The sequence below is a fragment of the Castor canadensis genome, chromosome 2, assembly GCF_047511655.1.
Source record: "Castor canadensis chromosome 2, mCasCan1.hap1v2, whole genome shotgun sequence".
NCBI lineage: Eukaryota > Metazoa > Chordata > Mammalia > Rodentia > Castoridae > Castor > Castor canadensis.
Window position 1 is genome coordinate 49,492,064 of NC_133387.1, and position 16,160 is coordinate 49,508,223.

The 16,160-nt window shown below is 34.7% G+C and overlaps 1 protein-coding gene across 2 annotated transcripts in view; it reads right to left on the minus strand.

Moving 5' to 3' along the window:
* Positions 1 to 16,160, minus strand: part of Vps50 (VPS50 subunit of EARP/GARPII complex) — a 120,543-nt gene that overhangs the window by 67,151 nt on the left and 37,232 nt on the right. For both annotated transcript variants that reach the window (XM_074064736.1, XM_074064734.1), the window contains exons 10-12: positions 9,844 to 9,886; positions 8,361 to 8,459; positions 7,212 to 7,352 (exon numbers count right to left, since the gene is read on the minus strand). In XM_074064736.1, coding sequence (XP_073920837.1) covers positions 7,212 to 7,352; positions 8,361 to 8,459; positions 9,844 to 9,886 — 283 coding nt within the window. The remainder of the gene's footprint in view (positions 1 to 7,211; positions 7,353 to 8,360; positions 8,460 to 9,843; positions 9,887 to 16,160) is intronic.

Here is a 16,160-nt window from a genome sequence, read left to right on the forward strand (position 1 = left end):
GTAAACAAACATGGCAGCTGGCAGGAGCAGCAGCACTACCCAGTAATCAGGAGCAGGAAAGCTTGTGAAAGTGGCAGTGGGAGGAAAACTCCACAGGAGAGGGGGGAAAACCCACCTCCCACATGAACTGTAAATAAACATGCAGGCCTGACAACATGGGTGCAGTGTCACCTTTCCCAGTGTGCTTGGAAAGAGGAAAGCTTGTAGCAGAGGCTCCCACACAGGAGAACTCCGAGTAATCAAAGCCTGCAGGGCCAGGTGAGTGCTAAGCTCACCCCAGAGATCAGCATAAATAACACCGCCAGCAACAGCAGGCTGACAGCAGTGGGCAGGCAAGCCACAGCCGGAGATACCATTCACAGAACTGTCTCCATACATTTTTTTTTCATTTTCTCCCTACCCTTGATGAGAGAACAACTGAATTATACCTGCATGCTGAAAAACTTACTGCAACTGTATTGCATTTGAACTTGGGACACTTGGTAGGGCTTTCTGTGTGTGTGTGTGTGTGTGTGTGTGTGTGTGTGTAGTTTTTGTTCTACTTTATGCACCCCCTTTGATGAGACAACTACAGAACAATAACTGAGGCACCATCTCCAGGACTGGAGACTGAGACAGACACCCAAATTATTAAGACTGAAACTTCACTGCATTTGAACTTGGAGGTTTTTTGGTTTTTTTTTTTTTAATTTTCTATTTTCCATTTTATTTTAATTCATTTTTACATATAGATATTTCTTTCATTTACTTCTTTTTTATTTTTATTCTTAGCTTCATTTTTTAATTTTTGATTTTCAATCCTCTGTCTAATATCTGTTCAGCTTACTGTCAATTAGTACATTAACGCTCCATGTTTATATCTTTGAAACTTTCTTGTCTGAAACCTTGTTCTGTTTTCTCCCTCTTGTCTGTGTATTTGTTTTCTCCATTTCTTTAACTTCTTGTTTTCCATCTCAGCTCACCCTTCCATTCATAATATTACCATTGTTATTATTACAAGCTAGAAAATACTTAATTACACACAGTACAAGGACAGTAACAACACCAAAGACAATGACGGGAAGACAGAAAAAACAGGAAAACCAGTTTCCCCACAGCAAAAAATTAGTACAGGAACCAGAGGGGAATGAACAAAACAGAAACTCAGATCCAGACTCCAACAAAATGAAGATAAACTATGCCAAAGGACCCAATGAAGCCCACAAGAATAATTTAAAAGAAAACATACTACAAGTACTCAATGAGAATTTTATAGAGATGATACTGGACAGGGTCAACCAAAATGTACAGGAGACACTCAAGAAATTCCAAGACAACAAAAATAGACAATTTGAAACAGCAAAAGAAGAAATAAAGGAAAGCATAGAAGCACTGTATAAACACCAAAGTGAAAGAGAGAACACGATGAATAAACGGATAAATGAACTCAGGACAAAAATAGACGACATTAAAGAGGAAAACAGCCAGGATATGGAAAACCTCAGAAAAAAGAATGAAACAGAACTGCACAACAAAACAGAAGACCAATCCAGCAGAATAGAACAAACAGAAGACAGAATCTCAGAAATTGAAAAGAAATGGTAATTAAAGAAAAACCGAAGAACTATTAATTAAACAACTCAAGACCTGTGAAAAGAAAATGCAAGAACTCACCGACTCCATCAAAAGACCAAACTTGAGAATCATGGGCATCAAAGAAGGAGAAGAGGTGCAAGCGAAGGGAATGCGTAAAATATTCAACAAAATAATAACGGAAAATTTCCCAAATCTAGAGAAAGATATTCCCATACAGATGCAAGAGGCCTCCAGGACACCAAACAGACCAGATCAAAATAGAACTACCCCACGACATATCATTATTAAAACAACAAGTTCAGAAACTAAGGAAAGAATATTGAAGGCTGTAAGAGAGAAAAAACAAGTAACATACAAAGGTAAACCCATCAAAATCACAGCAGACTTCTCAACAGAAACATTAAAAGCAAGAAGAGCGTGGGGTGAGATCTTCCGGACACTGAATGAAAATAACTTCAACCCCAGGATACTCTACCCAGCAAAACTATCATTCAAAAGATGGAGCAATGAAAGTCTTCCATGATAAGCAGAAACTAAAACAATATGTGACCACAAAGCCACCACTACAAAAGATTCTGCAAGGGATTCTGCACACAGAAAAGTGAAACCCAACTTAACCATGAAAAGACAGGCAGCACCAAACCACAGGAAAAGAAAAAGCAAGACAGTAGAGAGTAACCTCAACTTAGGTGCACACAATTGAACCTGCAAACAACTAAGACAACTAAATGACAGGAATCACCACATACCTATCAGTACTAACGCTTAATGTTAATGGACTTAATTCACCCATAAAAAGGCACCATTTGACGAAATGGTTAAAAAGGAAGATCCAACAATTTGTTGCTTACAGGAGATCCATCTCACTGACAGAAATAAGCATAGGCTTAGGATGAAAGACTGGAAGAAGATTTACCAAGCCAATGGCCCCCGAAAACAGGCAGGAGTAGCAATACTTATCTCTGACAAAGTAGACTTCAAACGTACATTGATCAAACGAGATAAAGAAGGACATTACATACTAATAAAAGGGGAAATAGACCAAAAGGAAATAATAATCATCAACCTGTTTGCACCCAATGTCAACGCACCCAATTTCATCAAACATACCCTGAAAGACCTAAAAGCATATATTAACGCCAACACAATGGTTGTGGGAGACTTTAACACCCCATTATCATCAATAGTTAGGTCATCCAAACAAAAAATCAATAAAGAAATCCAAGATCTAAAATATACAATAGATCAAATGGACCTACTTGATGTCTACAGAACATTTCATCCAACTTCTACACAATATACATTCTTCTCAGCAGCCCATGGAACCTTCTCCAAAATAGATCATATCCTAGGGCACAAAGCAAGTCTCAGCAAATATAAGAAAATAGAAAGTATACCGTGCATACTATCTGATCACAATGCAGTAAAAGTAGAACTCAACAACAAAAGTAAAGACAAAAACCATGCAAACAGCTGGAAACTAAATAACTTATTACTTAATGAAGAATGGATCATCGATGAAATAAAAGAGGAAATTAAAAAGTTCCTGGAAGTCAATGAAAATGAAAACACAACCTACCGGAACCTATGGGACACAGCTAAGGCAGTCCTGAGAGGAAAGTTTATAGCCATGAGTGCATATATTAAAAAGACTGAAAGATCCCAAATCAATGACCTAATGATACATCTCAAACTCCTAGAAAAACAAGAACAAGCAAATCCCAAAACAAATAGAAGGAGAGAAATAATAAAAATAAGAGCTGAAATCAATGAAATAGAAACCAAAAAAACCATACAAAGAATTAATGAAACAAAAAGTTGATTCTTTGAAAAAATAAACAAGATCGACAGACCCCTGGCAAACCTGACTAAAATGAAGAGAGAAAAAACCAAAATTAGTAGAATCAGGAACACAAAAGGGGAGATAACAACAAACTCCATGGAAGTCCAGGAAACCATCAGAGACTACTTTGAGAACCTATATTCAAATAAATTTGAAAATCTTAAAGAAATGGACAGACTTCTAGATACATATGATCATCCAAAACTGAACCAAGAGGAAATTAATCACTTGAATAGACCTATAACACAAAATGAAATTGAAGCAGCAATCAAGAGTCTCCCCAAAAAGAAAAGTCCAGGACCTGATGGATTCTCTGCTGAATTCTATCAGACCTTTAAAGAAGAACTGATACCAACCCTGCTTAAACTGTTCCACGAAATACAAAGGGAAGGAAAACAGCCTAACACATTTTATGAAGACAATACTACACTTATCCCAAAACCAGGCAAAGACACCTCCAAAAAGGAGAACTATAGGCCAATCTCCTTAATGAATATTGACGCAAAAATCCTCAACAAAATAATGGCAAACCGAATTCAACAATACATCAAAAAGATTATTCACCATGACCAAGTAGGCTTCATCCCAGGAATGCAGGGGTGCTTCAACATACGAAAATCAATAAATGTAATAAACCACATTAACAGAAGCAAAGACAAAAACCACTTGATCATCTCAATAGATGCAGGAAAAAGCCTTTGATAAGATCCAACATCATTTCATGATAAAAGCTCTAAGAAAACCAGGAATAGAAGGAAAGTACCTCAACATTATAAAAGCTATATATGAAAAACCTACAGCCAACATTATACTTAATGGAGAAAAACTGAAACCATTCCCTCTAAAATCAGGAACCAGACAAGGATGCCCACTATCTCCACTCCTATTCAACATAGTCCTGGAATTCCTAGCCAGAGCAATTAGGCAAGAAGAAGGAATAAAAGGAATACAAATAGGTAAAGAAACTGTCAAAATATCCCTATTTGCAGACGACATGATCCTATACCTTAAAGACCCAAAAAACTCTACTCAGAAGCTTCTAGACATCATCAATAGGTATAGCAAGGTAGCAGGATATAAAATCAACATAGAAAAATCATTAGCATTTCTATACACTAACAATGAGCAAACTGAAAAAGAATATATGAAAACAATTCCATTTAGAATAAACTCAAAAAAAAATCAAATACCTAGGTGTAAACCTAACAAAAGATGTGAAAGACCTCTACAAGGAAAACTATACACTTCTGAAGAAAGAGACTGAGGAAGACTATAGAAAGTGGAGAGATCTCCCATGCTCATGGATTGGTAGAACCAACATAGTAAAAATGTCAATACTCCCAAAAGTAATCTACATGTTTAATGCAATTCCCATCAAAATTCTAATGACATTCATTAAAGAGATTGAAAAATCTACCGTGAAATTTATATGGAAACACAAGAGGCCATGAATAGCCAAGGCAATACTCAGTCAAAAGAACAATGCAGGAGGTATCACAATACCTGACTTCAAACTATGTTACAAAGCAATAACAATAAAAACAGCATGGTACTGGCACAAAAACAGACATGAAGACCAGTGGAACAGAATAGAGGACCCAGATATGAAGCCACACAACTATAACCAACTTGTCTTTGACAAAAGAGCTAAAAATATACGATGGAGAAACAGCAGCCTCTTCAACAAAAACTGCTGGGAAAACTGGTTAGCAGTCTGCAATAAACTGAAAGTAGATCCATGTATATCACCCTATACCAAGATTAACTCAAAATGGATCAAGGATCTTAATATCAGACCAGAAACTCTAAAGTTGATACATAAAGAGTAGGAAATACTCTGGAGTTAGTAGGTATAGGTAAGAACTTTCTCAATGGAACCCCAGCAGCACAGCAACTAAGAGATAGCATAGATAAATGGGACTTCATAACGCTAAAAAGCTTCTGTTCATCAAAAGAAATGGTCTCTAAACTGAAGAGAACACCCACAGAGTGGGAGAAAATATTTGCCAGCTACACATCAGACAAAGGACTGATAACCAGAATATATAGGGAACTTAAAATACTAAATTCTCCCAAAACTAATGAACCAATAAAGAAATGGGCAAGTGAACTAAAAAGAACTTTCTCAAAAGAAGAAATTCAAATGGCCAGAAAACACATGAAAAAATGCTCACCATCTCTAGCAATAAAGGAAATGCAAATTAAAACCACACTAAGATTCCACCTCACCCCTGTTAGAATAGCCATCATTAGCAACACCACCAACAACAGGTGTCGGCGAGGATGCGGGCAAAAAGGAACCCTCTTACACTGTTGGTGGGAATGTAAACTAATACAACCACTCTGGAAAAAAATTTGGAGGCTACTTAAAAAGCTGGACATCGATCTACCATTTGATCCAGCAATACCACTCTTGGAGATATACCCAAAAGACTGTGACATAGGTTACTCCAGAGGCACCTGCACACCCATGTTTATTGCGGCACTATTCACAATAGCCAAGTTATGGAAACAGCCAAGATGCCCCACCACTGACGAATGGATTAAGAAAATGTGGTATCTATACACAATGGAATTTTATGCAGCCATGAAGAAGAACGAAATGTATCACTCGCTGGTAAATGGATGGAATTGGAGAACATCATTCTGAGTGAGGTTAGCTGGCCCAAAAGACCAAAAATCGTATGTTCTCCCTCATATGTGGACATTAGATCAAGGGCAAACACAACAAGGGGCTTGGACTTTGAGCACATGATAAAAGCGAGAGCACACAAGGGAGGGGTGAGGATAGGTAAGACACCTACAAAATTAGCTAGCAGTTGTTGCCCTTAATGCAGAGAAACTAAAGCAGATACCTTAAAAGCAACTGAGGCCAATAGGAGAAGGGGACCACAAACTAGAGAAAAGGTGAGATCAAAAAGAATTACCCTAGAAGGTAACACCGACGCACAGGAAATTAATGTGAGTCAATGCCCTGTATAGCTATCCTTATCTCAACTAGCAAAAACCCTTGTTCCTTCCTATTATTGCTTATACTCTCTCTACAACAAAATTAGAAATAAGGGCAAAATAGTTTCTGCTGGGTATTGAGGGGGTGGTGGGGAGAGGGAGGGGGCGCAGTGGGTGGGGCCAGGGGGGAGAAATGACCCAAGCATTGTATGCCCATAGGAATAATAAAAGAAAAAAAAGATATCAAACAGAATGCATGATTTCTACTGTAGTCTTGCTGCTTCCCAACCATTCCTATAAAAGCAAATGTGCAAATGTCACTACCATTTCCTACTTGTTCCTCATTCTCTTTCTTATACTCTGTATCACCCCATCAATAAGACCTACTTCAAAAAGAACTCAAATCTACTCACTTGGACTTCTTACTTATTGTGTTGTATTACCTAAAAAATTTGTTTATTTTTAAGAGTGAAAAGGAAAAACTGGCTATAGATACTGACAGATCACATGTATATACACAGAAAGACTGGACAAAGATAATTCCTTAGAAGCATCCAAGATTCAACTGCAAGGAGAATTCACAGCCAGAGAAAGAAAACTAAAAGCTAGAAGGCAGAAAGTCAATTTAGAAGCAAATGTACTACAGTATCAGCAGCCTTACATTTGTATGACTGAATCTTCAGTTTTTCTATGAAGAATATTACAGGAGAAAAGAAAAAGCTTTGGGCAAGCATGTTTGTTCTTCTTTTAGTAGCATCTTCAAGTGGTAGGTACAGAGAAAAAGGGAGTATCAATTTAAAACCTAAGAGGGAGACATATGAACAATAATTAAGCTACTACATACTGTACAGAGATCTTTGTATTGCAGCTTTTGGAATTTTGTATCCGTGTTTCCTGCACATAGTTCCACATAACCAAGGACAACTTGAAAGACAGTATTGTGAATGGCTTGAGTAAAGTGCATATGAAGTTGATCCATTGCAGTCTGTGGAAAGCAAAACATACAGTTCATATGAACATTAAGTTCATATTCTTAAATAAATTTCAACAGACTGGAAACAATCTTCACAAATTATTACTATAGCACAAAGATCAGTATTATTCCTAGAATTAACTGTAGTGCAGATAATTTGCAAATAACCCTTCATATAACCATGACATCAAACCACTCAAGTCTAAAATGTAAATACTGAGTTGCTCTTTATTTATAAAACATGGCATGTACAATCAATAATCACACCTCTGGATTCCCACTGCCATCAGACATTCATTCTTGTACATTGTTCAGGACACTCCTCCATGGTTGACTACTCAGAGAAGCCTTTCCTGACTATCCTATGTAAACCAGTACTTCCAACCAGTACTCTGGCATGTATTACCAGAGAAGTTATGACTTTTGGGGGCTAACAGGATCCTCTGAAAAGTCTGATAAATGCAATGGATCTCTTTTATAGGGAGTCATGCTGGCCTACTTAGGAAACAATGAAACAATGAAGCACCATATTAAGGAGCCACATTCCAGGACCAAGCACGAAGGTAAAAGAGTATACATCACCTGCACTATACTTTATTGGGGTTGAGGGGTTTGGGATGGTTTTTTTGTTGTTGTTGTTTTTGTTTGTTTTGGTTTTTGGTTTTGGGCAGGCTTTATTTATTTTCTTGTTTTTGAGACAGGGTCTAATTGTGTAGCAGAGGCTGGCCTTGAAACAGTGATTCTCCTGTTTCCACCTCACAAATGTAATATACTTCTCCTAAAACCTATATAAAATAAAAAATATTAACCTGACAAGCACTTCACAGTCCCAAACTTCTGTATGTTTTAATCACACTGTACACATTCTGAGTCTATGTGAAAACTATGTTAGCACTGTTAATTTAGCATTAAAAATGTACTTCATTAAATGAAACCTTAAGGACACTCTTTAGCAATATTAGCATGAAAGTCAATAGATTTCTGATTAAGAAAAAAAGGGACCATCCTTTTAAAACTAACCTGTGTTTTTCCAAGAAGTCGATAAGCTTGTTGAACCTTGGTATAATGATTAATGTCAAAATTCTTGCAGATTTTAGAAAGAGCTACATCCAATTGTTCCTTTGAAATTAAAAGAGGAAATAAGAGGTGGTTAGAGAATTATTTTCAAGGCAATGAAAAGAAAATATTAAGACTAATCTGTCATTTATAATTAATACCTATTTACTAGCATACTGGATTTAGTAGTTAAAAACAAATTTAAATTAAATACAAGTACAGTTATAGTTATAATTTATTAGCCACCATAATCAAGTTTACTGTGATATTACTAGCATCAATTTCTATACCTTGAAACTCACCATATGTTTCAAGGGAAAAAAGTAAATATAAGAGTTTCAATCTTATTTTTTATTCTTTCTCAACTTTATATAACCTCAAGCCTCTGCTAAAACATTACAATTACATATGAACCAAATTTGTGGGACTATTAGAAAGTAATAAAACAACCTTTCTGTAATCAAAGACAAGTAATTTTCAAAAAACACTGACTTTAAAAGTATATACCTCAAGGTTTATGCTTTTATATGTAAATGCACTTCTTTGTTTGTGGGTTTCCATTTCAATGATTTCATTTTTTAAATAATGACTCAACAAAATATACAATAATATTTTATATTAAGAGTGAAGAAATACTAAGCTCTCAGTAGAAAGCCTTCATTAAAAATTTTCAGAGGACAGTTTACTTACAGGATTCTAAGCAGATGCTTTTGTGATTATCAAATAAATTCATTCTTACAATTAGCAAATACTTGCACTTATGATCAAAGACTACTTTCACAAAAGGTCACTTGAAAGTCCAACTTTAAGCATTCTAAGAACCTTATCAGGAAAGCAATAATATAAAACACTAGGAAAATAATCAAATAATTCTTGTTTATATTAAAATGAAAAGTCTGCTTTGCAAAGACTCCCAAGGGAAGAAATGAATTAGGAATACAAGCAAGGCTTCATGCTCACAAGGACTATCTTTTTTTTTTTTTTTCAGTTTCTACATTTTTAAGGAATTGTATGATATGATTAGGAAGTTTAAAATTTTAACAGGGTTTTTCACAGTAAGCCAATAATCACTCAAAAGTAAATTAACTCACTAAACTAAATAAGAAAAGTAGTAAATAAAATATAATTAGTATATGTAAAGTATTTTGGCTATAATATAATTTACATGAGAATATACCTACAACTAATAGTTTGGAGACTTTTTTTTCTGGAAATAGTGATACTTTCAAGTACTGTTTTGAGGTTTCATAATTCCAAAAGCATATTGAATTTACAAGTAGATTAACCCTAGCTTGGCAATTTATGGACATTCCAAATGAAGAGATTAAACATAGTAATGTAGGAACATTGATAATAACATAAACGCCAAAATGCAATGTTGCACCTGTGCTATTCAAAAGCCACTGGGAAGAAAAAGCCATTTAACTTACAGTAAAACCCTTCTTACCTCAATTTGTTCTAAAGTGTCTTGCAGCTTTGAATTCAACTCACTATTAAATAAAACAGAGTCAGATATTTAAAAGGCACAAGTTAAGTGTTAATCAAATAAGTTAGTGCAATAAATAAACAAAAGTATCAATAGCATGAGCAGTGAGATGTGCTGATTCTACAGACAATGTAGCAAGGCAAGAAAAAAATAACAGGAAAAGAAAGAGAAAGAAAAAGAATTACAACTAGCAGTAAAAAGACTGTATGAGTAGAAAATGGTAAAAATCTATAGCTAACACTAAGAACTTAAGAATTAAAAATTGATAACAACTTTTAAAGATTAAAAAGTAAAAATAAAAAGTAAAATTTTAAAAATGTGGTTAATTTCTACATAGCAGAACAAAGAATTTGAAAATTAAGAAAATTTAAATATTTTAAAAAACAAATATCTGCGAATAAGTCTAACAAAAACACGACATTATCAGGTTAAAATAAGCTAGAGTTAAATATATAAAAGCATATGCCATGTTCACAGATTAAAATCTTCATCAAAATAATCTCCTAGAACAACTGAAATTCTAATCAAAATTAGAGCAAACTTTTTTATTTGTAGAAACTAATAAGCAGATTCTAACATTCACGTGGCAATTTAAAGGGCTAAGAACAGTCAACAAAATCTTGAAGAACAATGCCATAGAGCATATACTAAAACAGGTAAAGACATACAAAGTTATGGCAATAAGACAGTATAATGCTGACATGAGCAGATCAATAGCACAAAAGGAAAATAAGGGTCTAATGGCTAGGATGGATAGCTGGGAATATCCATTGACAATAAACGCATGAATAAATGAGCACTTGAGTCCATCAGTCATCAGGGAAAGCAGTTACAAAACACTGTAACAAAGAAGCAAAACCATTTTTAAAAGTTCAAAAATGACCACCAAATGCTGGCAAATGGAACACTTACTCAGTGCTAGCAAGAGGGTAATTTACACAACCTTTTTGAAAAATTGACTACTGAAACTCCACACATATGCTGTATCTCAGCAGTTGTAGTCCTGGCAATATATCTAACCGAAATGCAGGTATGATGCTTGCTGCATTATTTGTAATAGGTAAAAAATTAAAACTAATGTACTTAAATCATTGTATTTCATTACTAAGAAAGATTAGTGAATTCTCACAAAAAAATCTAATCACAAAAAATTTTAAAAAAAGAGACTGACTTAAATTGTTAAATAGTAAGAACAGGTGAAAGATGTAACTTAACATACATAAAAAAATCTTAATGGCTTTTTACAACAGGTATCTGCTGAATTATAACTTTGACTCTCAAGTTCCTAACAGTCAGAGCAAATTGGGAGGAACACAGTATACAATTCGGTGGCTACAATATCAAAACACACCAGTAACTTAAGAGGAGAAAAAACAAGAAACAAAAATCGCTTTTGCTGTCTTTAAGTTCTGAGAGAATATTCTACAAGATCTGGATAAAGGAGACCTTTTATCTGCAAAGGCTCAACAGCCTTGACATTAGCCTTACAGTATATACAATAATGAAGCTCTTTGCATTGCTTCCTACAGGGCCTTTCAGTGCACACTGAGGAGATTAACAATAGAGGGAGACAGACATACACATGATATATAGATAAAAAGCAATTTGTCAGAAATTAAAGCCAACATAATATAAGCACCCATCTCTTAGTGATTTCAACAACAAATTTCTAAACCTCTGAAAGAATCTGAGCATTTTCTTTTACATCCTACTTATCATAATTGTATTTTGGTTTAAAGGTGAGAATTGGTGATTGATTCTATTCTATAGTAAAACCTAAGAGTGAGCAAAACTGTATCATTTGACAACAGTATAATGTTGATACCTTATTAGAAAAATCAAGATCTCTAACCAGGATTTGTACCTGATATGTAGCTAAATCCACAGATGTGTGCTAAGAAAATGCTTATAGGCAAAACTCAGATTTTCCTTTGAAAAATGACTCTAGGCTGGGCCTCAGTGGCTCACACCTATAATCCTAGCTGATTGAGGCTGATGTCAGGAGGATTGTGGTTTGAGGCTAGGCCAGGCAAACAGGTTGTGAAACCCCTTCTCCAAAATAAACAGAGTAAAATGGACTGAGGTGTGGCTCAAGTGGTAGAGCACTTTCTTTGTAAGCACAAAGCCCTGATTTCAAACACTAGTCCCACAAAAAAAGACAATTTCTAGCCAAAAAATAATTAATGAATGCATAAGAATGAGAGCTAGACTCCAAAATGATACCGCAAAAAGGATAGCCATGACTAATTAAGTTACCCTAATTAAATAAATCCTCACCCCACCCCACAAAAAAAAATGCATAAAGAAAATGTGGTATACATGTGCAATGGAGTACAATGCAACCATAAAATACTGTCATTTATGACACATGGATGAACCTGGAGGACATTATTTTAAGTGAAATAATCCAGGCACAGAAAGACAAATGCTGCATGATCTCACTCACATGGAAAGTCTAAAGAAGTTGATCACATAGAAGTTGAGAGTAGAATAGTGATTACAAAAGTAGAATAATAGTTATCCCCTAAGTATATACAATTTTTATGTGTTAATCAAAGTAATATAAAACAAACAAAAAAAAACAGTATCTTCTTCTCTCCCCCAAAGTGTTTTCTTCTGTGTTGATTCATAGCAACACCACCCACTCAATTCCAGTTGGAGCTCTCAGTCATCTGCAATTCTTCCCTCTCTTTACCTGTAACTGTAATCAAATCCTAATGATTCTACCATTTTGTTTCAGTACTTCCTGTATCTCTACCTACGTATGCCTACAATTTCTCAGTTTTGTGTCCTAACTCAAACATTATCACTTCTTGTTTGAATTATTTTAATAGCCTCTTAATGAGTCTCCATAGGCAACAAACATGCCCCACACGTCCTTCATTTACTTGAAAAATACCACTGCCAAACACTGAACAACACCCTCCAAAGAGCTGTCCAGAATAACCCTGAGCAGGTGTCTGACTTCACACTGGCTTTGGTCAGTATTCTATGATTAGGCAGAAAAAGTGATTTCAAATAGCTGTGGGCCCTACCATTCCCTTCTGTCTTACATTCGGCAGTTTTATATTTGTTTCTTGCTTGATCCCTAAAGACAACTAAGTTTGCAGCTCTTAAAACAGAAATAAAATCACTATTAATGTCCTGCTTTAAAAAGCTTTGATAGCTCCCCACTAAACTAAGGACAAAGCCCACATTGGTGTAGTATGTAAGACTCTTACATACCATGTAATGAATAATTAATTTCTTATTCACTTTCCAATGGCTGTATTTTAGCTAAATGGACTGTATGAAGTTTCCCAGTGACAACCCAGAGTTTCACACCCTCTTACATTGCACACTATTCATGATAACTAGAATATCCCTTCTCCCTCTTATTGGCACACATCCACCTATCTTCTCTCTCTCATTGGCATCCATCCATCTATCTTTCTAGCCTATTCAAATGTCATCCTCTCGGGAAGGTCTTCTCTCTCTCCCCTAAGTTTCATAACACTCTGTTCACAGCACCCTGCAATATGGTATGGAGTATCTGTGACTATGTCCTACAAGGCACAAGCCTCCAAGAGACTGAGCTTATTCGCTCAATGACTCCCCAGAACTAAACTCATGACCTGACTCAGAGCAGGTAATAAATATCTGCCGAGTCCAATTTGAAATTCAATGAAAAATGACAAAATTTTACTATCAGTTCTTTAGTCCCCATTTTCTATCTCAATAAATAAAATTACAGAGATAAAAAAAAAAGGGAGGAGAATGTTTTTGAAGAAAAAGAACTACACTAGACTCTGGGTCTGCAAGAGGTGTGCTAGTAAGGGAAAAAAGAGAGAAACATTGCTGAAGTAGATCCACTCCTCTATCATATGAAGTTGAAAAGTTCACCAAAGGCTGAAGCTAGAGTCAGAGAGACAAGGACAATGGAATAATGGTAATTTAGAACTCATACGCATATTCTTTTAGGGAATATTTAAAGTTTGGAGGAAAAAGAATCATGCTTAAATTCACTCACAGATAAACACAATGATTTGTTCAATCTAACTATAAAAATGAGTGATAGTGCTTATTTATAAAATTACCATAAATCGAGCTGTTGTTTTTATATAACTCATACTTTTTCTAATACTGCTATTATTTATAGTTAAATGATTATACGTTCCATGAACTGAGCTAAGGCAAACAGGGTAGTATAGTGACAAGTAGAATACTGTACATATAAAATATATGTCAGAAAATTGATTTTATTAAAAAGTCTTTCAAAATCTACAACTACAGTTTGATAACAACTGACTACTAAGTAAATATACATATATAAAAATTAGTAATTAAGGAGTGGGCATTAACTGTACAGCTTTTAAAGAAGCCCTTAGCTATCATTTAGAAATGTGAATCCAAGTCATTTCAGCCAATTAATCAAAGTATGTTGAAAGGATCTACTCAAAGACATTTTAATAAATAAAAGCTACTTTTATGGTCAAAAAATTACTAGTTCTAAGACAGAAGGCTAAAAGCTTTTAAGAGCTATCTGCAAGCCGAATGGGATGAACTGATTAATTCTGCAGAGCGTTTTTGCCATTTGTAGAGAAAATATTAAAGGCAACATATCTATAAATAACTAATTAGTGGTGTTCTTTAGAACAGCTGCTCTAGGACACATGTACTTGCAAAAACTAGTCTTAGAAAGGCTGCAAATAAATCAAAATTTTGTACAAATTTGACCATATGAAAAGACAAAAAGGCATAGGGATAGCTGGCATCATATTGATGTTTACCTGGTCTGTTTTTTACCAGTCAAGTGATTTCAGTCAAATCCCTTAATATCTTTGGGCATCACTTTCCTACATAAGGGTAGGCTAAATCAAAAAGTTTGCTTCCAGCCCTATTATGTGCTAAACATCAGTTACTCAACTGTTAGATATGGTTCTTGAAAATTTGAAAACTTTTGGAACAAACTTAAGTAAATGTATTTTCAAGTTTATATGTATGGCCATTATCCCTAAAAATTCTAGTCTGTTTAGATTACAGCATATTCCAGGGATTTCAGTCTACTCATGACAACAGAGAATTTACCAACAGACCTCAAAAAAAACACCTGATTTCAAAATACAACCCTGAGGTACCATGAAATAGCTACATGACCTTTCAAATCAGGTGTGAAAAGATTATCTCGTCAGATCTTTGTCCTCAGCCAATTCAGAAATCATGACCTAACAGAACGCAATCATTCAGCACAAAGCTCAGAGTCCATTACTAAACATTCAACATTCAAAATATCTCCAAACTTTATATGCTGCAATTCTAGAGCAGAGATCATAGCTCATGGCCAAATCCAGTCAGAAGACTATTTTTTTTCTAAACCAAGCTTTATTGGACACACTCCATTTGTTTACATATCAACTATGGGTACTTTCAGACTACAAGCTGAATAGCTGCAAAACCTAAAATATTTATTATAAAGCCCTTTAAAGGTAAAGTTTGTCAACCTTGTGTTAGAGTTTAGCAGAACTTTTAGTTGATCAATTAAAGTTTTAAAAGATTTATAATACATATACAAGCTAAATATATTTAAAAATTGTGTAAATTTAAATATATATAGTATTTATATATATCTGATAATTGAGCAATAGCTTTCATTTTTCAGAGAAAAAATAATTTTTCTTTCAACCACGTATATGGACTTTCAAAATAAGAAAATTTGGGGCTGGAGGTATGGCTCAAGTGGTAAAGCACCTGCCTTGCAAAGCGTGAAGTCCTAAGTTCAAACCCCACTACCACCAAAAAAAAAAAAAAACTTACTTCCCATGCACACCATGTTTTTTAAAAGTTCTCAAAGAGAAAACTGTAACAAAACAAGACAAAGAAATACACTAATTGGAAATATTGTATAAAAAATAGCAGAACGTGAGTAGGATCTAAAGGACAAGGTAAAAATGTTCAATAGAAATTAAACATATACCAATAGACCTTGATCTTTATATTTTATAGAAAAAAAGGATTCTAAGCTCAATCACTCTACCCAGTTCTTCAGATAATATTTATAAATCACAATACAGTTAATTATTTCTATTAGGTTAATATATTTTAGAAGTACACTACTAAAAAAGCATGGAAGACTTAATTATAATTGCAAATAGAATATAATTATTATAAACTTGGCCAAGTAAAAATAAAGCCTGGAAAGTGGAGAAGAGAAGAAAAAAACAGAAAGTATACCAAATTCCTATCTCATTGATATTTTATCCTAGGGAGTAAACAGATGATGCATCTAAAGACAATTACAG